Source organism: Dermacentor andersoni, chromosome 4 (genome assembly GCF_023375885.2).
Source record: "Dermacentor andersoni chromosome 4, qqDerAnde1_hic_scaffold, whole genome shotgun sequence".
NCBI classification, from domain to species: domain Eukaryota; kingdom Metazoa; phylum Arthropoda; class Arachnida; order Ixodida; family Ixodidae; genus Dermacentor; species Dermacentor andersoni.
Genome location: NC_092817.1, coordinates 16603782 through 16630603, shown reverse-complemented (window position 1 = coordinate 16630603; position 26822 = coordinate 16603782). Strand labels below are relative to the sequence as shown.

General features: G+C 46.8%; 1 protein-coding gene across 1 annotated transcript; it reads left to right on the top strand.

Moving 5' to 3' along the window:
* Positions 1–136: 136 nt before the first annotated feature.
* Positions 137–24962, top strand: RpS3 (ribosomal protein S3). Its single transcript, XM_050182593.2, has 4 exons — positions 137–236; positions 799–1023; positions 6976–7258; positions 24724–24962. Exons 1-4 carry the CDS (start codon positions 207–209, stop codon positions 24912–24914), a joined length of 729 nt encoding a protein of 242 aa, XP_050038550.1. The 5' UTR covers positions 137–206; the 3' UTR covers positions 24915–24962.
* The last annotated feature ends 1860 nt before the right edge of the window (positions 24963–26822 follow it).

The window sequence follows — 26822 nt, the reverse complement described above, 5'->3', positions numbered from 1 at the left end:
AGAGAGTAACCGCACCCACAAGTATTTTTAACTCACTCAGAAGAGTGCGCTACTAAGCAAATGATATTGCAGTGAGGCAGCAGCTAGCGCCGCCAACATTGTCGCATGTTTTAACGCTCTAACCTAACTACCGCAGGAGCAGGCCTACACCCGAGAGGAAGTGGAACATAGCAGAACGAGCGGTCTTTTCCGGTCTCTCAGCAGACATGGCGAATCCGATTAGCAAGAAGAGGAAGGTAAGTAATGCTATTTAATTCTATAATCATTAAGTTGCATGGAAAATACCTATGCAGGGAGCAGCAATAATGCCTACTTTTTGGTTCCTGAACAATGTTGTGTTGTAGAAATGTTTAGATTACGTGATAAAAAGAGATTGCGAATGGTCATGTAGTGCTGTCGCGTTTCGTTGGAGACAGCTTCACCTTGATAGTGTAATGTTCAGCGTGTTTTTACTGACGCCTTTATCTCAGCGTTCACGTACGGCTCCCTGTTTCCTGGAGCGTTTTTAATTCCACTTGTGTGTTCGTGGGAGTGTTAAACAGCCCACTATCGAAACGCCGGCTTCGATCTGCCCAAGTTAGCCAGGCGCATTCCCTCGCGTGGTTGGTGGCTTGGTTTTCTTGTACTTACATCGAATGTAGCGAGACACTTGCCCAGCGCGTGCTATCTTTGCTTCTATGTGTGTTCGTGTAGAATAAAGGCGCAGCTGTTCGTGTTGATCGACGCTTCGTATAAAAATGTGAAAGGCTCTTATGGCACTGAAATGTGTATATATGCATTTTAATAATTCGGTTGCAGTTCGTCGCGGACGGAGTCTTTAAGGCCGAACTCAATGAGTTCCTGAGGAGAGAACTGGCCGAAGATGGCTATTCTGGCGTGGAAGTCCGTGTCACGCCGCAAAACACAGAAATCATCATCCTTGCGACCCGGACCCAGTCGGTGCTTGGCGAGAAGGGACGCAGGATTCGTGAACTTACCTCAGTCGTGCAAAAGAGGTTCAACTTCCCTGAAGGCACTGTTGAGGTGAGCACATCTTGCTTTCAAAATGGGTCGATGAATTCGTCGTGTCACAAACGAGAAATGGTATTATTGACTTGAATGCTTGAAACAGTCCAATGCTGCTGAGGCTGTTGACATGGGCAAAAGTTTATAGCCCGCAATTCCGCCTTGTGCACGCACCATTTGTCATTAATAGCGCATTAGCTCAGCTGCCTACGCATAATGTGCACATGTTGGGATTTCTTCATTTGCGAAGTTACCGCAGTGCTCTTCGCTTTTGAAAGCAAATTAGGTGTGCTGGCGACAGCTGAAGTGAACCAGTGCCTTGTCTTGTACATCTACACAAGCCATTTTTATAGTCATAATGTCAAATGTTCTGATACATGATGTGCGGAAAAGGCTCTTGCCCCTTGACAAGTTCTTTAAGTTTATTATTCTTCACATAAAAGCACTGACTGTACATTAAGAAATCTGTCTTTGTTGTTAAGACCCTGCAAAGAGATTCTTTTTGGTCTTCTGGAATTGGTTTGAATCCACACACACTAAACCTTGCTAAGTGGCTTCTTGGTACCTGTAGAATGGCTGTCAATGTCGGCAAGCTTTAATGTGTGTACGTATAATGTTCATGCATAAGTATGCATGCCATCCATGTATTGCTAAGTACACCTAATAGCCTGTTGTGTTGCAGTTTTATCTTGTGGTAACAGAATTAAGCCTCTGGGGTTGGTCTGTGTGATCAGCATTTGGTCATGTTTCACATTTGCCATGGTGCAAGGCAGTTTCTACATTAATGGGCATGCATGCCATTTACAGGATGGATTAGCTTGTATAAGAAATAATCTGATAAGCTTAGAACACATTGAGACGAAAACTAGATTGGGTGATTAAGAGAGCTGCTAGGTTGCAATGCCAATTATGATGTTTGAATGGGCAGATAAGAGGTCTGGTATAATGTAAGGATTCCTTTGGTTCATTTCTATTATAATTCACTGGTCATGATTGACTGGTCTTAATGATAATGAGGGCAGAGTATCGCTCAGTTCACTGATAAAGCACAAAAAGGAACAGCATTGGGATAAAATTCTAACATTATCCCTGGTCCAGGAGTAAAAGTGGTGTGACAGCATCTTGAGACATGTCTAGCTATGCAATGAATGGTCAGTGCTCTTTTGTCACATGACCCTTGTTAAACAAAAAATAGTGCTATAAAGGTTTCACTGCTTTTCAGACATTAAAAGCCAGCATCAAAGTGCATACCATGCTGCATTGAAGTCATATCGTGCACACACAAAAACAAGTACACTTGCAGACGTTGCTGCGACACCCTTTGCACTGCTGCTACTTGCAACAAAAAATGCCAACGGTTTGGTCAGCTGTACAGAAATTTCGGCAGAGCTGCACTCAGTGATGCTACCACTGTATTGAGCTGCACCGAGAGGCAAACTCAGCTACATCCTGCTACAGTTCAGCAAAGTATGAGACATCTGCACCCACTCTACTCCGAAAGGGTTGCTTGCACTTAAAAAAAAAACAAAACAAAACACGGAATTATGCCCTCAAGTGCCGTTTTACCGCACCATCTAAAGTGGCATGGTGTGGACCAGCGACTGCATTAGCTATGCGGTGAGCCAAGTCAAGGGGTCGTACTGATGTTCCTTCCATGGGTTGCTGTCTATATTCATTACCTTCTACCCCGGCGTGGGCAGGTTGCTTAGGCAATGGGACAACTTCGATTTTCTGGCGGGAGTGAGCAAACGTGCTGGCGCCAAGCCAGATCCCGTGCTTCTGTATGACCAATGTAAAATGGACCACTTTCGCACGCTGTATGGTGTCTCGCTCGAGTTTTTTACCATGAAGTGCACATTGGAGCATATATTGCAGCCAGGAACAACTTTTCTGTTATTTTTCTATTCCCCACTTTTCTTGGTTTGGCAATTTCACAGCATATATGTAGAATGGCCTACGGTCGCTACCAATATTTTGGTCGACTCAGCACCAAACAGCAACTTTCGCCGCTGTATACTGACGAAGCGCTGCTGGTGAAGCCTTGGTGTATCGTATATGGCCCTGCCAAAGATTCGCTGCCGGCTGATGCAGTGGTGGGCAGGTCACTACGGCGAGATGGCTTCAAACGTGCTTGAGCCAGGAAACTGCCTTGTTGATTGGGCCTGAGTTCACGGGCTAGATTGGTGGCCGGAAGCTGAGGTTAAGTCTGCGGGTGACATGTTGGCAACTGCCACGAACACTATCGTGAAGTTTGTTTTTGCACTTACTGGACGGAATGGCGAAAGCTCACGTGCAGGCAGACAGCTCTAAACTGCTGATCACAGCCCAGCCTGACAGTGTTACGTGTTCACAAAGCTCAGGCGTGTCACTTTGTGACAGTGTGCAATGCACATTGAGCTGCATGACAAGCGAAAGTGAACCGCTGTGGCAGTGTTCACCATCGTGGTATTTCAAGTACAGTGAAATCTCGTTAAATGGAACACCATCCTCATGGTTGGTTGGTTTTGTATTCATGCAATTGTATTCAGCTTTGCCTCTCAATAAATGGAAATTCTGATAAACGGAACCAATTTCCATGGTCTCTGGAGGTTCTGTTTAAGGAGAGTCCACTGTGGATGGTTGTCAGTGAATAACAGCACAGGGAGAAATAAGTAGATATTTCATACCGCTGGCTGGTACCATTTTTCAAAAGAGAGCTCCATCTTAAAGGTCAAAAGCGTGGCAGTTTGGGCGAGTTGGTATGTCATAACTTTTGTCCATCTTAAAGGGACATTAAAGGTAAATATTAAGTGAAGCTGAAGTTATAGATTAGTGCTGGAGAATCTCTAAGACATATATTGTCACGAACAGAGCCTTAATAATAGAGAAATCAAGGTAAATGCAGGACATGGTTATCCCCGGGACATTCAAGCTCTTGCCCGATGATGAAAGCACTCCTAAGGTAAATTCTGTCGCTAGTACTCAACCACTCATTGCAGAAAACATCTTTGTATTGTACTTTAAGATGAAATAAAATGCTACTTGTCCAATTCTATTTCCTTTTTTAGAAAAAGGAACTTGTTGAATTTACCCTTGACAATGACGCAGGCAATCAAAAGGTTTCATTTTCGGTCAACTTCGTGCTACCCACGAGACATTCATTTGAGGTATCGCCCATGCTTTCTCGTTTCACTAGTTTCATTACTGCGTAGTACTGCGCTGACTTTGCTGGCTCGCAAAACTTGAACGAACTGCAAGTAGCAGAAAATTCAACTTCGACGTGATGTTGCGGGATGCCCGAACGGTCTACCCCACTTGACCAAAGAGCAGCTGCAGCGATAAATCCACCAGTCTGTCTTGGCTCGGTAGCGCCGTCGGGCGGGGTTTTACTCACCGACGGTTCACTGTACTGACGGCAGCAAAGGGTGGTGATGGCGTATGCAATGTCACCACTGCCCCGGTTGGCTGGTGGGAGATTTGAAGGGGTGTATGGTAGTGCGGTACCAACAAGCCCACATTGCAACCCTCGGGAGATTTGAATTTAGAAGAAGGCATTCGGACCTTTCAGGTGCAATTTCCTCATAAACTAAGTCCTCCTTGCTCAAAGAACGAGCGTTGCAAGGTTTCTGGGATGGTATTTAAACAGTCCAAGTCGACTTGGTACTTGCCTTTAGTGTCCCTTTAAAGGATACAAGTATAGAGCAAGGTCATGCTGAAGGTTTTCAAAATGCTTCCAAATTCTGCACATAGCACATCCAAGTGCTTCCGTGCTTCTTTAAGCATATCTTAGGACACCACCACTTCGTCACAGTCTGCAGCAAGGACAGCGATAAAAGGGGAGGGGGGTATCAATTTTAGTGTTTAATTTATGGACCAGTGACCACTTACTGCTTTCACAAGCATTGCCCACTGTAAAAGCTCTATATAGTATAGCTAGCAATCGCACTCGCAAACCTGCTCTGAAATGCATTTCTGGCTGCGGCAAAAGCTGCTCTGAGGTAAAATGGCTTTGAGCAGCAGCATCACTGTGCACTTTATTGAGAAGTTAAAGGATACATTTTATTCGAGAAATTGTTGACAATCGTAACAGTCATGTTTCAACACTTTCTAATGAGATGAAAGGGTTTGTGTGAGAGTGGGCAAAGTATGCACTCCTTGCCTTCACCTTGACTTGGCCAGATGACTCACAGTGTGCTATAAATGCCGTTGTAAATGACAAACGCAGACTTTAGCTGCTGTATTTTTCCTTTCATTTTTCCTTTTTCATAGAAATGCCTCTACCTTTATTCTGGTTTATATGGCATGCTTGCGCTCTCTTTCTGACGCATGTGCCTTGAAATTTGTCGCACTGGACACATTATGACACCAGATTTTGCCTAGACTTTAGCTGCTGTATTTTTCCTTTCCTTTTTCCTTTTTCAGAGAAATACCTCTGCCTTTATTCTGGTTTATGTGGCATGCTTGCACTCGCTTTCTGACACTTACGTGCCTTGAATCTTGTTGTACTGGACACATTTATGACATCAGATTTTGCCGAATGTCCATCATGGCAATGGAAAATGTGCAGTGCAAAAATCAAAGAGAAAGTGCAGCAGGTGGAAATGTGAAAAGTGAGATGCTGCTGTTCACGTGCCGGAGCCTTTCAAGCTCTTTCACTCAAAAATGATTATCTGACTCGCAGCTAGGGTTCTGAACGATAAAGTGCTGCTACATAATGTTAAAAAAAAACTTATTTGTTTAAATTGTTCTTGCATTTATTCCCATACAGCATTATATAACAAGTACAACAGCAGATGTTAGTGTAGTGTGCATGCGGAGCAAGATTAATTAGGACGGAGGGCTACGCCGCACGGTTATATGTGGTAGCTAATGGGTTTATAGGAGCAGCAAATTGTGCCAAGTTAGCAGGTAGTGGGACACTTGTGTTGCTCAGCTGCATTTGCCCACGCCAACTGGTGCTGTTGCGTTAGAATGGGCTGTGCTGCCGGTTTACAATGGACAACAGGCCAGTGTGTAGGGACCGTCAGGTTGGACTCTAGGAACTGATTTATCTGCAGGCTCCACAGTGTGTTTATTTACTGACTACCGTAGCGCAAACTCTGGTGCAACTTGTGGGGTCTCACACATGCTCTTGGGACAGAGGAACGACAACACAGTAGTGAAAAAAATTAAAAGGGCATTTATTGCACCTTTCATAGACTAATGCCTGCTAGCCGAATTACTACCCATAGAACAGGCCGATGAGCATGCGACAAATCTTAAGTTTGACTGACTACGACTTGGTAGTGAGCGAATGTTTGCTCCCATGCTGGACAGTAACGCCTAATTGTTTGCGTGCATGGTCACGCAAACAGTGGCACGTTCGAATGATTGGGTTCATCCATTCTGGTGTCGTGTTCCGAAGCCTTTTGCAGGAAGGTCTCGCAAACGGCAGGCGTGAACGCCAAATGACCACACAGCTGGCCGACCCCAAGCCAAAGAGGAAGAGCCTTGATGGTTGGGTGAAGTTTAATGGCACATATCATTCTGGAAATGCACTCCAAGTGGTCAGGCCTTGCAAACTCCTGGGCTACAATTCGTAAATTGCAATATGTGCTGTAAAGTAATCACTGAAGGCAATTAGACGATTTTTGTTAATTAGTTGAATATGTGTTTTGATTTCTTGTGCAAGTAGTGTCTGCCTCTGAATAATCCAGCTCAGGGACTAAAATTGTTGTCTGCAGCTAGCTATTTTTAAAAATTTTCTACAACTTAATATGGTCACCTTGTATTTCTTCCTCTCTTCTTTGAGGTACGTGCCTTCTCCCTCTGTCTCATGTGTCCCGCTTCATCTGGGTAGCTTGGTCTCTTTCAGTATAATGGTGCTGTTGTCTGTTATCGGTTCTCCCAGTAAAAGTGCTTGCTGGTATGTTCTGTGTTTAATGCTCAAGCGATACAGCCTTTCTTAGGTGCCTGGCAACTAGCTTAGGTAATTTCCTTTTTTCTATGCAGCTGTATGCTGAAAAGGTAGCATCCCGTGGCCTGTGTGCCATAGCTCAGTGCGAGTCTCTACGCTACAAGCTGATTGGAGGCTTGGCTGTGCGTCGGGCATGCTATGGTGTGCTCCGCTTCATCATGGAGAGCGGCGCCAAGGGCTGTGAGGTAGTCGTCTCTGGCAAGCTGCGTGGCCAGCGAGCCAAGTCCATGAAATTCGTGGATGGCCTCATGATCCACAGTGGCGAGCCGACCAACGACTATGTTGAGACTGCAGTGCGTCACGTGCTGCTGCGGCAAGGTATGTAGTGCATCTCTGATTACTATAGCCTGTGCCACTTGCATACATGACAACTCTCCTGAATTTTCCGTGAAGTTCTTGAATTTAGCCTCATCCTATGATTATACGAGTGTTGGGTCAAGTTTTAAAAAACTGGAGTTTGTCAACTTGCAAACTCAGAACTTTCATTGGACGTATGAACAAACCAAGATGCATCATGCAGTGGGCAAAAGTAAACAGTTGAGGTGTTGATGGATTGCACATGTTCCACAGGATCACTGCACTGGTAATGCTGGGAATCTTGTCAATTTCTCGCATTAATGTTTGAATATGAACAGATATTTAGTACAGTCGACGGCCGATAATTCGGTCTCCACAAGGAACGTAAAGAAGCCCCAACTATAGAATGTCCGAAAAAACGAATGTCTCCAAAAAAGATCACTTTATTTACGTTTTAAGGCCTCTGTGCAAGGAGCAAGTGATCGATACATTGCTGCAACCAAGTCTGCTTGTATTTTTGCCAGTTTTTGGTTGTGCTGTACGCCGATGCAAGGACTGAAAAGCTTGAATCAGATCCGCATGTGAAGGCTTCGGAGCACACAACTCATAATCTGAGTCAGTGTTGGTGTTTGACGGCAGGCAAAATTGCTCAATTTCATCATCGTTCAGTTCGGCGCATGATGTCTGTCGTATTCGGTCTTCAAATGTAACGGTCGCAGGAATCTGCACGCCGCAGCCTAGCAGGTCATGATGTCCGCATTTGAGCTCATTGTGGTAGGCTGCAGTTCAGGCTCTTAAAGGGCCCCTGAAATGGTTCGGACAGATTTTTTAGACACGTAGGATACAGCTTAAGTAGAACATTCGCACCACAATTTAAGTGAATCGTTACGTATTAATGGAGCTGCAAGCGATTACAAGTTACCCTCCTCCTTAGGCATGCTTTTCTTCCTCAACTCGTTCGCCGAGCGACGGGGCTAAGCTTCGCCTTCACTTTCACTGCTTCTGCGTCACGATGCGACGTCACATCGTCCACTTGCGGTTGTTTTGGAGCCCGCCCATGCGGAAAGTCTCCACTAGTGGCTTGGCTGTCAACGCCAAGCGAGAGCTATCGAAGCAGCGTGCGTTGCGAGCATTCTATCGTAGCGCCGAACGTGTCTGGTATTCCGGTAATCACATGCTAGCAGAACGTTTCGGCAGAACGGTGAAGGCATGAACTCAAGCTGATGAAGGAAATTTAGCTTAGACGTACGTGAGCTACCTGATCGGTCCCCGCGGTCCAGCCACCCGTTCGCACAGTTTAACCTGCCAAAAAAAAAGCGAATATTGCTCTAACCAAGCGTAAAACATTTCAAACATTTACAAAAACGTGTTAACGATTACACTTCTGCGAAAAATTACACCAGCAGCAAAGAATACATTTTGTTCCTGCTTACTGTGTGTGGTTGAGCTCTATGCCACCAGGTGGCTGCACCTGGAGACCATTCACATTTGCGCTTTTGGTCATCCCCTGAAACGATAGCAAGGGACATGGCCAGGCCCTGTCCCTTTGCGCATGCGTTTACCCTAATACTGGACTCTCGAAATGTTATTGTGTTCGTAATCTTCCGGTGTAAAGCGATGGCCGCAATCGCGCAAATCCTGGCACCCATCAGATAGTGGCTAGCCAATGCGCTGCAGCCAGTCCGCTCGTCCACTGGCTTGCAGAAGGACACGATGTCACAGCTTGACATATTGCCAGTCGCTATGTTTGCAGTCCACAACACAACAGTCGAATCATAGCACTCGCGAAAAGACACTGACACTGACTGCGGAGCTCTCGTCAAAAACGGAGCACGTAACACAAACAGATGACACTTGCCGTGTGTCGGAAGTGCTTAAGTGTTCTGAAAAATTGTTCTTGTGCATTCTCTTTATGTTACTTTCTTTATATAAAAACAAATTAACTAACATTCCAACTATTACAAACATCATTTTTTACCATAAAGTTTGAAAAATTATCGATCACACGCCCTTGTCAGCCAAACGGATAGCTCGCTCCACTGACGTCATATTGGTAGGGGTGGCTTAAAATTCCACCTCGCAGTGTGCTGCAATCGGAAGCGATGTGCATTTTTAAAACTTTCTAATAAATTACACACTTTATGCGGAGCACTTAGATGTGTCAATTAATAATCAGAAGGACCTACTCTAGTGACTCTGTACGTTTGTAGAAAATCGTCAAGATCGTTTCAGGGTCCCTTTAAGTTGCGGAGTTTGGCTCATCCGGACTGCGAGGGCACCGTTGGTGCCATTTGACACAGCCTGTCTATAACTTCACGAGAAAGACTTCTTGGAGCCAGCAGAGCGTTGCCTGGAGCACAAACTAAATAAACAAGCACAACATGGCGGAATGCTGTCTGGAAGGCAAACTCAACTAGCAATGGCGATAGCAGGCCATGTGTGGGGGCACCAAAATAGGATATGATGATCGCTGATTGATGCGACCTCACTATTCAGGGGTAGAGCAACAAGGCAAGGCCTCAGTGATTACTGTCTAGCGTGTAATCTCTGGGGTCACAGTGATGTCTTGTCAAAGTTGCCAGAGCAGATAATGGCAGCGTCTGCATACGGTACAGCCATGGGCAGCTGTCCGAAATGTTAGTCGTCTTTATACATTTAGTCCATGAGGCCATTGGCGGTGCTGTGAAGCTGTCTGAATTGCTGAGCATGTCTGGATTATCGGTGTCCAATTTATCAGTTGACCTGAATCGGACATGCTTGTCGGTCTCAAGTGCAATACTGTCAAACCTCATTATACAAAACAGAATATAACAAAATGATGGATATAAAAATGTGAGTGAAATTCTTTTGAAATCCTCAGAGATCCATGTATTTAAAGCCTTGTTTTAATGAGGTATAATGGTCCTGCCGTGGATATAACAAACTAGTTTTGTATCTGAAACCAAAAGATGCCTGATCCTTGAACGCAAAATACAGTCGCTGACTGATTTTCCGGACTCCAAAAATTCGGACATGCTCGATTATTCGGTCTGCTTCGCGGCACCGCCATTCTCCCCATAGCCCATAATGTATAACAACTGCCGAAAGTTCGGACACCTTGCAACCTCTCGTCGGATTTTTCGGACACTCCTTGAGCCAACTCGATCGAGAGCACCATGCACCGACTCTGACCGGTGCATGGTTCGACTTGCTGAACGCCATTTTTGTTTTGAACACCATGCCATGCTGTTTATGCTGCGTGCTTCCTCCCTGCATATTATAATGGCTGCAAATAAAGACGGGGACAGGGGAAGAGAACACAAAAACAACACGAGCAGTAACTTTCAACTGGTTTATTCAAGGCAACACGTGGGCATATATAGGCAAATAGAACATGCGCAGAACGCAGCAAACAAAAACACTCATCAGCCTAGCGGGGCAACCAATTATCAAAAAAATCTATTTCCGATTGAAACAACCTAATGGAAGTGTCACTATGTACAGTCTTGGCCTTTCTTTTTTATGTGATGTGCCTCCATCAATTCACATGCAGTCTGGTCCTGGCTTCTCCCCAGAATCTTTTTATCTCCTTAAAAAGTGGTGCGCAGGGGCAGGCATTGCAGTGCGCCATGCAAATGCGGCAATTCATCTTTCATTAAATTTTGTTCGTGTTCTCTGGCTTAGTCGTTCAGGCACCATCCTGTGTGCCCTATGTAGGACTTGCCACATGCCAGGGGGATTTCGTACACAACTCCTGCATTGCATTTTGCATACAGCTTGGTATGGTTCTTGCCACTGCCTTGCCTTCCTTTAGTGTCACGGGAGGTGCAAGGGCAGAGCCGCGCCAGCTTAAATGGGGCTGAAAGGACAAGGGGGACTCCAAACCTGCCTGCCACCTTACTTCAGGGAGGCGTGCCTTGAAAGTGGGCGACCTTCGTGGCTTCTGAATTCCACGCGCAGCGGTTGCTCGCTCGTTCATCTCAAAGGCCGTGTCATTGTTGTGGTTGGAATGGAGGTGGGCGTGCGCTGTCTAAGCTCAGTTTTGTTGCGCTTCTGTGCATTGATACTTCACATGCACCCTCTTTTTACCTCGACCGGGTTTGAAGCGTTTACTGTACCAGTACAACGATGTAATAAATGCTCATTACATCTGGAAGCAGGTTCAATAGGCTGGAGTTGGAAAATCATTAATGCACTGAAAAGTGGGTGTTATAACTGTTATTGTTCTGTGTGGGATCATTTTAAGTGGGTTAGATTGTAATAGGCTTATTATCAGAAGAGAAAATAAGCTTCATTTTTTGAATTTCACGCTGATATTGCAGCGTCCATGTGTTAGTGTGACATCGTGAATTTAAAATACTTTTTGTAATTGGGTTATTGTGGCACATTAAAGCTTCTTGAAACTTTCACTGTTTTAGGCTCCTTTAAAATGCAATGTAGTCCATCTTTACCGATAAGGAAATTAACCATGCCTCAGTGGATGCTGTGAAATACATACTGCGGCAAGCTGGTGTGCGAGATTCAATCTGGTGTCTGCGCACATTTTTCATTCTTTTCTGGCCTACAAAGCCTATTAGACTGTAAAAGTGGCCTTTTTGGTATTGTGGATAGGTAATTTTCTATTAAAGGTCAAGTTATATTTCTCTTCAAAGGGAATGCTGAAGAGGTTTTAGAATGAGAAGATTCAGGGTGGTTTGAAAAGCAGCCACAGTATAATTCAACTCCCGAAGTCATGTTTGTAATTGTGCACGTAGCAGCGCTGCAATTGCCATTTACCTTATGATCAAAACCTGTTAAACTTGTTTTTGTTATCAGCGGTTGAAAACTAAATTTGCTGAGAGCTCACTTTTTTGTTTTTTCAAAAAGACCTTCAAATTACCTTTAAGTGTCCCGTTAGGGAGAACACAAGTTTTGCAGACCGAAAAAAATCACGAAAAAGTAAATGTTTTTAAAATGGTATTTTTGGTATCTTAAACCATTATTCTACCATTTTGCCAAATTTTGTGCATCTAATATAAATATTTTGACGATAATTTGAATTTTCAGCACCAGTGTCAGCTAAATATGAGAGATTTGTGCAAAAGAAGAGTGCTTTTCCCACAACGTGCAGAAGCCGTTACACTCGTTTGATCACATTGACTTGTATATCGTTTGAAACAGTGGCTTTTCTTTTTTCCCGCCTAAAGCGGCACCGTCTGCATACTGGCTGTGTACAAATTCTGCCTCGGAATGAAGTCGCAACATGTGATTTTGTTAACCAAGGCACGTGACTAGCAGTGCGCCATGCTGTTGTTTTGACTGGCGTTATCTGCATCGCTCCGTGGCTGCTACATAGACATTGTACGCTGTATACATACCGACCACCTTCATGATTTCATCTCTGAAGTTCGCTACAAGGTGCAAATTTGCAGGGACAAAACTATGAGGAAGGCGGCGCACAACATTGAAAAACGCTCAACACTGTTACCTCCTGGCGACATTGAGAACGTCCTGCTTCCAGCGTCGAACACCGAAGTTCCAAACTGCACATAGGCCTAGCTCCTGAAAGCGCTTATCAGCAGTTTGGGATGACACTGCTATACTGCGACCAGAATATTTGCAGCACATTCACAAAGCTAAAAGAAAACTAGAAGCACTAGCATCAACTCCTGCTATTGAACGAAACCTGACCTTTTGGGTCGCATTGGCGACCTCAGCCACCTGCCAATTTCGCTGGTACTCCTTAAGCCACACCACATGTGTGCCTGATGTGCATGCAGCTCGTAGTGCCCATCTCCTTGGTACCCACTCTAAATAATAATGCCTGATAAACTTCAGTCACTTTAGTACATTACTGGTAAAATCAGTGGAACCTTAGTTAAACAGATGTGAATTATGTGCGCACTACCTGCCATCAAATCTCTTCTCTCTTAATGAAACCATTGGTGAGCACGTCTTGTTTTCCGAGCACCACGGTAAACCTCCCTTTACGACTCTGCCTCCCCCACTTATGGGATGCAGAGCCACGACAGGAGGGACAGCACGCTTGTGTGGCGGCTCTTGTGTCTGTGGTGCCCAGTTGAAGTGCACTTCATTGTGGCCAGGCACGGTGCCAGACATTGTTCAGCATGCTTTGTCCTGTATACTAACTCTGTCTCGTCAAATTGAAGTAAAATATACAGCTACGAAAGGAAGATGCACTCTTGTGCTTGCTTAGGACCTAGTGGAGTGAGTGAGAAAGGGAACAGACTTTTGTAGAAAGTGAGCATGCACAGCATTAAATGCAGAATGGTAGGAATGGAATTGCACAGCAGGGGTTTCCTCCTGTATATCTATTGCCTTGTACACAGTCAAATTCCGTTCAACCGTTGTGGGACCAATGGAGCTGAAGTTTGTGGTAGGTCAAATAGAAAAAAGTAGGAGAAATAAATCTAGAGACATACTGCTGCTTCAATATTTACCTACTTCTAACATGCACAGAGTCCTTGTGGGTTCATAGTTGAAATGAGAGAGAGAATAACTATTGAAATGGGGATAGGGGATTAGGAGCTTGATGGGTGGTGCCCCAAGTCCAGGGCTCCACTGGCTTCTGCCGCTAGCCGAACGTGACCAAGAAGAGTCTTCTGCACCTTCGGGTCTGAGCTGGCGAGTTGTGCCTCCCATTGCTCCAGTGTGTTGGTTAGATTATACCTAACTAAGTAGGCATTTAAATTCGGCGGTCTATTTTGGCATCCCCATGAGATGTGGTACAAAGACGGTGGTGAGTCGCTACACCACGGACAGGCACGCCCGTTTATCGTTGGGAAAATTTTGCTCAATCTTAATAAATTTGGGTAGACCCCCGTTTGAATCCTGCGGAGATCTATTGCGTCTTCCCCTTGCAAAGATGTGTGGGGGGCACCGTATTTTTGCCGCATGCCGCGCTGGTGAGCAAGAATATCGCGTGGTGCCATACGTGCCAGATCGTTATTCTCCTCCTCGCGACGGCTTCCCTGTGAAGCGGTGGGTTGTGAATGAGAGTGCGATGGTTGCTCCGCTCGGTTCGTGAGCTCTCGAGCTAGAGCGTCAGCCCTCTCATTCCCCTCCAGGCCTGCGTGTCCTGGACACCAGACCAGTCTGTATGTATTCTGAGTTCCTTTCCCAGGAGGTGGCTAACATTGAAAGGGAGACGGCCGTTCATAAAGAAGCGGCACGCCTCCTGAGAGTCCGAAATGATGGTGTTGTACGACGGCCCCGTCCGTTCCCGGTCCTTGATTGCCAAGGTGATGGCGAAGCATTCTGCCTTGGAAATAGAGGACGTGATCAGGGAGGCGCTTGAGATTAGGCTTGTCTTGTCATTGCCTATGACAGTAACTACTGCACGCTTCCAGTTGTACTGAGAGGCGTCAACATAAACGGTGTTCTCATTATTTCTGACTAGTTTGCCTAGCCATTTCACTCTCTCTTCTCTTCGCTTTTTGTTTCTGTCTTTGTGCATATTTCTCGGGACAGGAGTGACCGAGATCCTGCTTCGGACGGGACCGGGAATATCCACCAGTACCTCGTCCAAGTCAGAAATAAGATGAATGCTGCAGAGCTTACAGAATGGAAATTTATTTTCGCTTATCTTCATTGCTTTCTCTGGACAACAACGTGCCCGCCTCAATTGCGCAAACACTTTGCTCAAATTGAAAGCTGAATGGTGGCCCAAGCCTCGACTAACCACTTTGCCAGTTCATCCTGTGGCAAGCAAATTTCCGGAGCGTCGAAACCGTGCAGCACTACTGTTGCCATTAACTTGGCATGTGAAATAACTTGCCTTTTGAATAAGCCTTCAAAATTGAAGCCTGAAAGCAGCACATTATCACTATTCTACATGAAAAACTTGTTCTACCATCATCAGGTGAGAATAGCAGTGATGCTGGCTTCATGGTAGAGACCGTTGCCAATGCTGCAAATGCGGCTTCATGTTCTGTTTTGGCTGGCAGGCAAGTTTTGGACCAATCATTTTGGGAAAACAGGCATTTGTTTGGATTGATTAAAAACGGTAATTGGGGGAGGAAGAAAAAAAAAAAAGCTCTGCCACCACACATCTAAGTTTAGTGGGATTGCTCAGAAGACGAAATGAGGAGTTCACTAGAAAAACAAAATGGCTTTTTTTTTTTTTTTGGAAGGTGGCCCGAAAAGCTTCTGAATGTAGTGTTGTATGGACATGTTTGCGTGCAGTTGCATAAGAATATTTAAAAAGGCCATTGTTATGCATGGGAAAGTGCAGTTAGAGCTTGCACCAAATCTACATCGCCTGCTACTTGGAACAGTGGCTTTCTGCTACCGCTTTCTGCTAGCGCCAATGATCGTGGGGTTGCAACATTGATTGTGTGGCATTTCTCTTGCTTCAGACAGTAATTGTGGAGCTTGCTAATGATTGTGAGTGACACAAATTTGTCACAGAAGACAAGTCAGCTAAGACTGTGGTGCTGTTAATCAAGTTAAGCAACAGTGCAAAGTAATGCACTCTAAGTAGAAAGTAAAATTTCATGAGGATTTTCATAATACTCAGCATGCACTTTCAGCTCAGGAGGGGCAAATTTGTCTTCCCCATGAGGGCAGAGAAGATGAGAGTGCTTTTTTCATGAAGCTTGTTGATACTGAAATGAGCAGGAAAGCTGTTTCTAAGGAATGCTATCACTATGCTGTGTGGCCCTGATGAATAGACCACGCTGCTGTTGTCGAATGTGATAGTGAAATTTGAAGCTTGATTACTGTCTACTGCTTCTTTCCTCTCCTTTGTGGAATAAAGCTTGAAATAAAGCTTTGTGGAATAAGCTCCTGATCTGTAGATGTGCAAGATGCAAGTGCTGCTTCAGCATTAAATTGTTGCTCTCTATAGGGCTATCGGTTTTGTCAATTGTGCACTGCATCTGTGGTTGTTATATTGCCAGATGTTCCCGCAAATAAATGCGAACGGATAAGCCGAGGTGAGCAATTTTCTGACCTTGGCAACTTTGCAAGGTTGTAAACTGCAAGTGCATTTATAGTGATGAAAAATTGGGCAGCAGTTCGACTGATCGTTTGGCAGTTGCAAATATATTTGCAGTTTATCTAGGCTGTAACAGTGTGGGCAATGGATGCTCTGATAGCTCAAAGCGTTCCCTGCTCAGGAATGAACAATGTGGACACTGCTTTGCTGGAGAAACACATGAATACTGCAGACTAGCCAAATGTTCGAGACCATAATGCCACCATGTACAAATAGTTCGAAACATTGAATGGTGCTCATTGCAGTGTCATTAAGGTGTTGTCTGTTTGTGGGTGGTCATGCAGTGATGCTGAGTGATTGAGCATGTCTTAATTTTTGATGTCCGAGAAATCAGTTGGCAACTGCAACTGACATGGAACCTAGAAAAAGAAGTACTTCATAAAATAAAGGCATGACAATAAGCCTAGTATGTTCACAGCTGCTCGCCATGAGCTATTAAGGCAGTGCTATATTATCTTGATGTCGATGATCAAAGGCATTCCATTTGTATTGGTGTGATGACAAATAATGCTGCACGTGCTAAAGTTTATTAGTTCCCACAATTATACCCCTGTCAAGCGGGCAAGTTAAGTGCACTTACGGGGAGTGCACTTCGGTACCTTGAGTCACACTTTAGGCAACGCGCTTCTTAATGGGAAAAAAGAGTGCACTCGCAGTAAAAACAAAATGGTGACAGAGTAAGAGCGCGTTTTTTAAAGATGTAAATTAACAAAAGAAAGCTGCTAAAAAGCGATTGTTTTAAGAAGAATTATATATAAAAACAAACTTCATCTATTTGTCTCAACAAAAAACGAAGAAGTTTTATTATAAGTGTGTTGCAAGTCAATGCTGGCCAAGACGAATGCCCAGCCAATCCAAAACAACATGGCGGTGTGCGGCAGTTGATCCTGCTCATAATCCTGCTAGAACTGAATATGAGCGAGTATATATGAGCAAAGACGGCAAGTTCGATATTTAGCTACACTGCAAAATGCCACGCACACGGTTCAAAGCACGACCGGCGTGGTCAGCACGCTTTCACACCAAAATAAACACGAACTGAATGAGCATGGCGGTACCGCAATGCCGCATCATTCTGGCGCCGTTAGTTGCGTACATGATAAATTCGTTTCTTTATTGTGCTGTTTCGCTTCTCGCTAAACACAAATTATATTGTTAAAAGCTGCTCAATAACTGAAATGAACATTTGTGTCCTTTTTCTATGCATTACATTTTGCGTCGTTGAAAGCGTTGGTGGCGAGGCTAGGCACTCCTTCAAACCGTTGGCGGCGAGGCTACGCACTCGGCCAGCAAAGTGCGTTCCGTGAACGTACTCCGACTTGAGTGCTCTCATATGAGAGTACACTCCGCTGCGACGTTAAGATTTGGGAAAGTGCACTTAAAAACCGAGTGCACTCGCCGTAAGTGCACTTAACTTGCCCGCTTGACAGGGGTATTAGTGTTGGCATCTAAAAAGTGGATCGCCAGAAATATGGCACTTCTGCTGCCTTAGTTAAAACGGTAACTGAGTTGATTAACATTGAGTGTAAGAAAGGGGTTACTTTTAGGCAAAGAATATTATTAGAAAACCTAGCCTTATGTAGAATAAAATAGGCATGTTGAATATCAAATGGACTATGAAAATAAACAGTCGCTTACATCAAGACTCCTTTATTTACTCAAGAAATCTGCAACTGCCATTTTTAATCTGCACAGTATCATTGTGAAAGCTGCAATTTTAATTTTGTGACTGCTAAACGCTCGCAACGATAGTCTTTTGCAGCAGGAGAGCCACATCTTCATCTGAGTAGACAGGCTTTTGAAAAACTACCATGTGCTCTCAATTATTTATTTGCCAATGAGCTTATTAGCAACAGTTCGTTTGCGATGTAGCCTGCAGGCTTGACACCAGCATGTGGGTTGTGGTAGAATCAATCCTTCCTTGATGGCTTGCGCCGTGTTTGTGAATCACATATGCCTTGCACCGAATCAAAAAGGAACTACTGCTTGCTGCAACCATTGCTGAAGTATTTGTGGCTGCTATTGATGCTATCACGGATGGTATCCCTGTAGTTCTAACAACACAGCCAAAATTGTGCATTGCGCGGTGGTAAATGCAAGAGTAGACGAGTAGGCGCAAGGCATGAAGTGTTCCTGCCCTATCGTGTTCCTGTTCTCGCGTCCTTGCTGATGAATATGGCTGTGCAGGCTCCGCTCCTCTTTTCTGACTGGATGCTGGCACTGCTTTTGCTTTTTTGCATAGCATATTATGGCAACTGAGGATTGGAATCAAATTTGAGATTCATCATAGAAAACATCATATTGCTACGGGATAGTATTTCCAATGACGAAGAGCCGAGCAGTAAGAAGACGACGACGACGATTGGAAGCTAGCGCGGGCTGTTGCCTCTTGGCCAACTGCCGCGTATTGCCTTGTAAATATACTTGTAAATAGCTTTTCGTCGGTGTCTTCCTACGTAACATATCTGGTGGAGGTGGACGTTCCCTGTACCTCGTCACGGAGCTTCGCAGTGGACGGTACGTCGAGCCTTCTTTCATGGCTCCCGGCGACAACTCTCCTCCGCCGGCTCTGACACCTGCTGCCACTTCGACGACCTACATCACTCTCCCCACTCCCCCTAATCCTGGCGTATTCTCGGGAAAAGATGGGGAACACGTCGAGGACTGGATCAGCCTGTACGAGAGAGAGAGAGAAAATAAACTTTTTTATTCGGTGAATGAAGCTTTGGAGAGGCGTCCTCATTCCAGGATGCCTTGAGCTCGGGCCGCGTCCTGGGCCCTCGCAATCAGCCGTTGCTGATCCTCGAGGTCGGAGCTGGCCAAGGCTCTCTCCCAAAGCTCGTTAGTGGGGTAAGGGTCCGGAGGATTTAATGGAGCCGCTCTGCAACCCCCTACTATGTGCCTGAGGGACCCGGGCTCTGCGCAGAAGCGGCATTGTGGAGAGAATTTTGTAGGGTCTATGAGGTGATTTCTGGTTGGGTGGCGGAATGTATTAACCTGTAGAGCTCGGAGGCATCGCTCCTGCTTTCTAGGTAGTGACTTGTGTGGGGGTGCGTATGTTCTGCGGGTGAGCTTGTAGTGTTGTGTGATGTCTTGGTAAGAGACTAGAGGGTGCATGCGCTCGGGTTCAGATTCCTCGGCGTCGGCTCGGTGGGTCAGATCTCGAGCCACGTGGTTGGCAACCTCGTTGCCAGGAATGCCTTGATGAGCTGGCGCCCAGATGATCATGACTGATCTCGTTGGCGGCTTTTGATTGATGATCCGGAGCGTAGTGGTATGAATTCTGCCGCTAGCAAAGTTGCGGCACGCCTGTTGGGAGTCGGTCACTATGACTTCAACCTCTGTTTGGGAGAGCGCGAGGGCTATGGCAGCTTCCTCGGCTTGGAGGGGATTGTTTCGTGTGAGTGAAATGCTGCTCCGATGTTCTGTGTTGACGACTACGGTGGCTGTTGTGGCTGCGTGTCTGGAGTAAGAAGCCGCGTCCGTGTAGGCTGTAGAGGGTAAAGTCCCGTATCGCTTGTGTATGGCCAGGGCGCGGGCCTCCCTTCGCTCTGCGTGGTGCACTGGGTGCATATTGCGAGGTAGAGGACGTACGGTGATGTTTCTCCGGATGGCATGGGGTAAGCTCACAGTCTCAGGCGGCGGATGGCTCAGAGGGGCAGAGAGCCCCAGGCGTAAGAGAATGGACCTCCCTGCTTCTGTAACCGCCAGCCTTGTTCGTTGACTGGATAAATGTGCCTCGATCAGCTCCTCGGCCGTGTTGTGCACACCTAGTCGTAGTAGGCGTTCTGTGGAAGTACTGGTTGGCAGGCCCATCGCCTGCTTATATGCCTTTCTGATCATTGTGTTGATTTTCTTCAGTTCCGTCTCGTTGAGTAGTGCGTATGGAATAGCGTAAGTTATTCGAGACACGACGAAGGCTTGGACAAGCCGAAGCGTGTCCGCCTCCCCCATGCCTCTTGTCTTGGTTGTTATTCGCCGGATCATGTGCTGATGTGCTGATCACATGACTGAGTCCGACAAGGTCTCCCACATCCTCAAAGGCATTGCCAATGACGCCTTCAACTTGCTCGTATTTAACAACGTGGCGACGGTGGATGCAGTTAAAAATGAGTGCCGCCGCCTGGAACTCGCTAAAAGCCGACGTATCGACCAACAGTTTGCCCGTCTGCCCAACACCCCAGCGACATCTTCCTGTGCCGATGCTCCTCGTCCCAACAACACTGGTGATGTTACCAGGATTGTCGGGCATGAGATCGAGGCCGCCTATCCGGCTGCCTTCGACTCCAGCCCCTCCAATGCACCTGCAGTCACTGTTTCCCTGATCCAGGCAGTTGTCCGCCAGGAGTTCGCCAACATGGGTATTCACACCATCTGCTCGGCCCATCGCCCTGATACCCACCCGGCTTCTTCGATTCTGCCCCGTCCCGCACCTTCTTACCCACCACGTTTCCGCAACCCCCCTGAATGGCGCACTGCAGACGACAAGCCAATTTGTTTTCACTGCCATCAAATTGGGCACATTTCTCGGCACTGTCGCAGTCGCTGGAGTTCCCCGAACCAGTCTACATATACTGCCCACTCTCGCCCCCCAGGTGGCCTTTCTCATCCCTATGCTGCCCGCTCAGATAATGCCACCACCGATTCTCCTGCCCCGAACCGCCCCTATTCTCGTTCGCCCTCGCCCCAATGACGACAATCTCGCTCCCCCCAGCCCCGTCATTCCTATTCGCCGACTCCCTTCGGACGCCGCTCCCAGCCAGAAAACTAGACGATGCAGCGCCTCGAGGTGACGCTGCATTGCTCCCTACGCCGCCAAATCCTCTCCTGACGTTGCCCACTCATCTGAACCTTCTTGACGTGCAAGTCGACGGTGTTCCTGTGTCTGCTCTCATAGACACTGGGGCGCATTTGTCGGTAATGAGCGCTGATCTTCGTAACCGGCTGAGGAAAATAATCACGCCTGCCACGACGCCTGTTGTCCGTGTCGCCGATGGCGGAACAGCCCCTGTAATTGGTGTGTCGCCCGCGTCTCCTTCGCCGATCGCTCCACTACCGTGCTATTCACAGTCATCGCTCACTGTCCCCACGACATCATCCTCGGCTTAGACTTCCTCTCCGCACATTCTGCTCTCATCGATTGCTCCGCCAGTACTCTCCGCCTCGACCTGCCTGTTCTGGATCCCGCTGAACAACACCCTACTCGCCTCAGTTCCGTCGACTTCGTTCGCTTGCCACCTTCGGCGCTGACTTACGTTGACTTCGTGTCATCCCCACCAGTCCCCGACGGTCACTACATCGCGGCTCCTATGCAAGACGTCCTCCTTACACACGGGATCACAGTATCTCATACAGTTTTATCTATTACGGCGAATTGCGTCTGCCTGCCAGTGGTCAAATTTGGCTTGACGACACAAGTGCTGCCACGCGGGATGTCTCTGGCCCAGCTTTGCTCATTCGAGGATCACTCTGTAGCATCGATTTCAGTAGACGACAGTTCAGCCGATCCTCCTCTACCATCGCAGTCGGCAACTTGTACCATCGCCAACTTAAAGAAAATGATTGCACCCGACATGCCGTCCGAGCACGCTCGTGCGCTCTACCGCGTTCTGATTTCCTACCAAGATATCTTTGACTTTAACGATCATCCTTTGGCCCAAACAACAGCTGTTAAACATCGCATTAATGCCGGCGATGCCCCTCCTATTCATCGCCGCCCGTATCGAGTGTCACCGGCTGAGCGTCAAGTTATTCACGCAGAAGTTTGCAAAATGCTTGCCAAGAACATTATTGATCCGTCATGTAGTCCATGGGCGTCACCTGTTGTGCTGGTAAAAAAGGATGGCTCATGGCGCTTTTGCGTGGATTATCGGCACCTTAACAGGGTTACCAAAAAGGACGTGTATCCCCTACCTCGGATTGATGACGCCCTTGACTGCCTCCACGGTGCTCGCTATTTTTCCTCTATTGACCTTCGCTCCGGCTATTGGCAGATTGCCGTGGACGATCTCGACCGCGAGAAGACTGCCTTTGTAACACCCGACGGTCTTCATCAATTCAAAGTGATGCCGTTCGGTCTATGTAACGCTCCTGCCACTTTTGAACGCATGATGGACTCCCTTCTTCACGGTTTCAAATGGTCCACGTGCCTGTGCTACTTGGACGACGTTATAGTATTCTCCCCAACATTCGCTACGCACCTCGAGCGCCTCTCAGCAGTCCTGGACGTTTTTCGGCGAGCCGGTCTTCAACTCAACGCATTGAAGTGCCAATTCGGCCGTCGCCAGATTACCGTCCTTGGACATCTCGTTGACGCGAACGGAGTGCAACCGGACCCAGGCAAGATCCATGCTGTTACGCACTTCCCTGTTCCAAAGTGTGTCAAGGATGTGCGCAGCTTCATCGGCCTTTGCTCATACTTCCGCCGTTTCGTGAAAAATTTCGCGGCCATAGCACGACCACCAACCGAGCTTTTGAAGAAAGACGCCCCTTTCCAGTGGAGCGATAACGAGGCCTCTGCATTCTCGCTTCTAATCGACCTTCTCACAACGCCTCTCGTTCTGGCCTATTTCGATGCTTCTGCGCCTACCGAAGTCCGTACTGATGCCAGCGGTCACGGAATTGGCACAGTACTGGCACAACACCAGCGTGGCCACGACCGTGTTATCGCTTACGCCAGCAGGCTCCTCTCGCCCGCGGAGCGCAACTATTCCATCACTGAGCGTGAGTGTCTGGCCCTAGTTTGGGTGGTTGCGAAGTTCCGCCCATACTTACATGGCCGACCCTTTTCCGTTGTCACAGACCGTCACGCGCTTTGCTGGTTATGCTCATTGAAAGACCCTACAGGAAGACTTGGTCGCCGGGCCTTACGCCTCCAAGAATATTCGTTCTGTCACCTACAAAACTACACAAGGACGCTGACTGCCTGTCTCGCTACCCGGTAGACGAGCCTGACGACGCCGACAGTAGTACCGCCGACGGCATTTTCTCTGTGTCTGCCTTCGCTAACATCGCCGATGAGCAGTACCGAGACCTATCGCTGCGAGTACTCATCGAGCGTCTGCGCTCTACACCTACCGACGCATCCGTTCGCCGATATGTCCTCCAGGGCGGCATTCTGTACCGAAGGAACTTCCTCCCTGATGGCCCTGATCTTCTTGTCGTGCCAAAACATCTACGACAGACTGTGCTCTTTGAGATGCATGACGCACCCACTGCAGGACATCTTGGGGTCACCCGCATGTACGACCGCGTCCGCCGCCGCTTCTATTGGCCTGGTCTCGCTCGCTCCGTCCGACGCTATGTTGCTGCCTGTGATCCCTGCCAGCGTCGGAAAACACCTCAGGTGCTACCTTCAGGTCATCTCCAGCCGATCACCGTCCCTGTGGAACCGTTCTTTCGTGTTAAATTAGACCTCCTCGGTCCCTTTCCCTCGTCATCCTCTGGGAACAAATGGGTAGCCGTCGCAACTGATTACGCCACCCGATACGCTATCACGCGGGCTCTCCCTACCAGTTGCGCGCCACTGACGTTGCGGACTTTCTCTTGCGTGACATTATCTTAGTGCATGGCGCCCCGCAACAGCTGCTTACTGACCATGGTCGTAACTTCCTCTCGAAAGTTATCGCCGACATTGTGCGTTCCTGCTCTATTCAACACAAGCTGACTACCTCATACCATCCTCAAACCAATGGCCTGACAGAGCGGTTAAACCGTACTCTTACCGACATGCTGTCCAAGTACGTTTCTAAGGACCACCACGACTGGGACGTTGCCCTTCCTTACGTCACATTTGCTTATAATTCTTCCCGGCACGACACCGCCGGATTTTCTCCATTTTATCTACTCTACGGTTGCGAACCGACCTTGCCCCTTGATAGGGTACTTCCTCCTGCTGCGATCTCAACAACTGAGTAACAACAACTCCATCGCCCTTGCCGACCATGCACGCCAGCTTGCCCGTGCTCTACTGACGGACTCGCAAACCACGCAGCAGCGTCAGTACAACGCCCGCCACCGTGACGTACAGTTTTCGCCTGGTGCACTCGTGCTCCTGTGGTCGCCCTCTCGTCACGTCGGACTTTCAGAAAAGCTCCTTTTGCGATACACAGGGCCCTACCGCGTGCTGCGCCAGGTGACGCCTGTGACGTACGAAATTGCTCCTGTGAGCTCAACCTCGTCATCTACTCTGGCATCTAGTGATGTCGTGCACGTCAGTAGGCTCAAGACCTACTACACTGATTCAGAGTCCGGCCTTTAGTCGCTCCGGGACGGCGCTTTGGCCGCCGGGGGTAGTGCTACGGGATAGTATTTCCAATGACGAAGAGCTGAGCAGTAAGAAGACGACGATTGGAAGCTAGCGCGGGCTGTTGCCTCTTGGCCAACTGCCGCGTATTGCCTTGTAAATATACTTGTAAATAGCTGTTCGTCGGTGTCTTCCTACGTAACAATATCAATAAATGTCGAAAGAGGTCTGAGGTTTTGCTAACATTGTTTATTCATTGTGCAGGTGTGTTGGGAATCAAGGTGAAAATCATGCTGCCATGCGATCCCAATGGCAAACTTGGTCCCAAGAAGCCACTGCCTGACCACGTCTCCATTATGGAGCCCAAGAAGGAGCCCAAGAAGGACGCCTCGGGCCTTGACTATGCTGAAAAGGCAGCTGGGGAAAAGGCCGCTGCCCTATCAGCCCCTGCCTAAGCATCGGCTCCTCTCTGCCAGCGAATAAAAAACATCCCGTCACTACAATGGCCACTGGTTTACTGAAACTTAAAGGGACACTAAAGTGAAATAATTAATCAGTTTAAACTAATAAAGCATTATTTGAGAAACCTGCAGGCAATCATTTCAAAATAATAGTTTGATAATTCGATGAGGAAATGAAGGTCGAAGTATCAGTATTTGAATTTCGTGCCGAAACTCCGACACCAGTATGTCAGTGTGACATCAGGGATTTCAAGGTATGTTTTCGCATTTGGGCCTCGTTGGCCGAGTAAAGGTTCCCAAACTTGTCATGTTGAATATTTGGTTCCTTGAGAACACTATGTAGTCTGTACCGCTATATAATTAGTGGGCCCTAGAAGATGCCATCAAAATCCGTGACGTCACAGCGACCAGGTGCGGGAACTTGGAGGTGTCGCCACCCTTCTTTCGTTCGTTTGCGCTCTTTTTTTCTGGCTTACCAAGCATCTTATAGTGGTAAGAGTGGTGTTTTTGGTGTTGTAGAAAGGTAATTTACTGATGCAGAAGAAATCATTTTAGTGTCCCTTTAACATGAACTTTGTGTAGGGCCAGTTGAGGCAAGTGACCTAGAAAATAGACTGCTGACCTAGGGTTCCTCTGCACGGTACGTGTATGAGACGTTAGTAAGAAAATTAGGCATACATTTTTTGGCGATAGCATGACTGTAGTAAAGTACTTGTATATGCTTCACTAAGCATATATCTTGACTATTTCGCTACCATACCGGTTGAACATTGTTAGCCCGCTAACAATGCTTTCGAGGCCTTTTGCACCACTCGTGGACACACTGTGCCATTTGAACTATAGTAGAAGAACTGAAGTTTCGTTTCTTATGGAGATTGTTTTTTTCCTACTTGGCAGCGATTTTTGAATCGGCTCTGAAGATGCGTGCTGCTGTTCAAAGTGACAAGTCGCCTCCAGAAGCAGCATGTGCACTCCGAAACATTGCAGATCTTGCGATTGCGCTGCATCTGCAGCTGAATTTATTGATGGCGTGAGCAGCAGTGAGTCGGATCATGCTGCCCTTTCATCTGAGCTTGATTGTGAGAGCGATGACGACAGAAGTCAATCTGGAACTTGAGGATACACTGCTCATTCGTGCTGCTCCACCAACTGAAGTCGTTCAACTCTTTCCAGCTAACGGGGAGGTGTACTGAAACTGCAAGAAATGTTATGACAGCAAAGTGCAGCAGAAAACAGGAGTTTACTGCAAAACTTGTCAAGTACCTCTTTATGTCTCGCATTGAGGAGCTGCAGGGTATACCCAATTTTAGGGCTTCCAGTGAACATTTTGTAATGCAAGTAGTTTTCAAGGAAACTTATGACTTCCTCGCAGAGTGGGTATTAAGTAGTAAAACATTTTATATATTCCAGGATATTCTTAGCATTTATTTGTTTTTAGGTACAACTATAAGTTCAGTTTTATTTTACAATATTGTTTTTGGCAATTGTATATTTTTTTACAACTTCAGTTTCAGTAATAAAAGCCGTATGACTGAAATGCAGATTCAATCTGCTTTGCTTTTAATGTGTTATGCAAAAGTTTGAGTGCAATAGCTTTTTTTTATGGAAGAAGATTGTGTAACCTACGAAGAGTGGCCATTTTCCCAACGATAGGCAAAGGGTTTATAATAAACATTTTCAGTAGCTTTTTTTTTGGAAAGGAAATTAGCATTGTAAGGTAGTGATTGCTTTATGCTAACTGCATAAATTCGAACTTGGTTGTTTAACTAAAACATTAACAATTAGGATGTCTGCGAAATGTTAGATATTGCTGTAATTTGAATGGCTACCTTTCAGGAGGCATATTGTTTGATAAGGGGTGAAAGCCTGAATTTCAGAAATTCAATGAATGTAATGTGATGA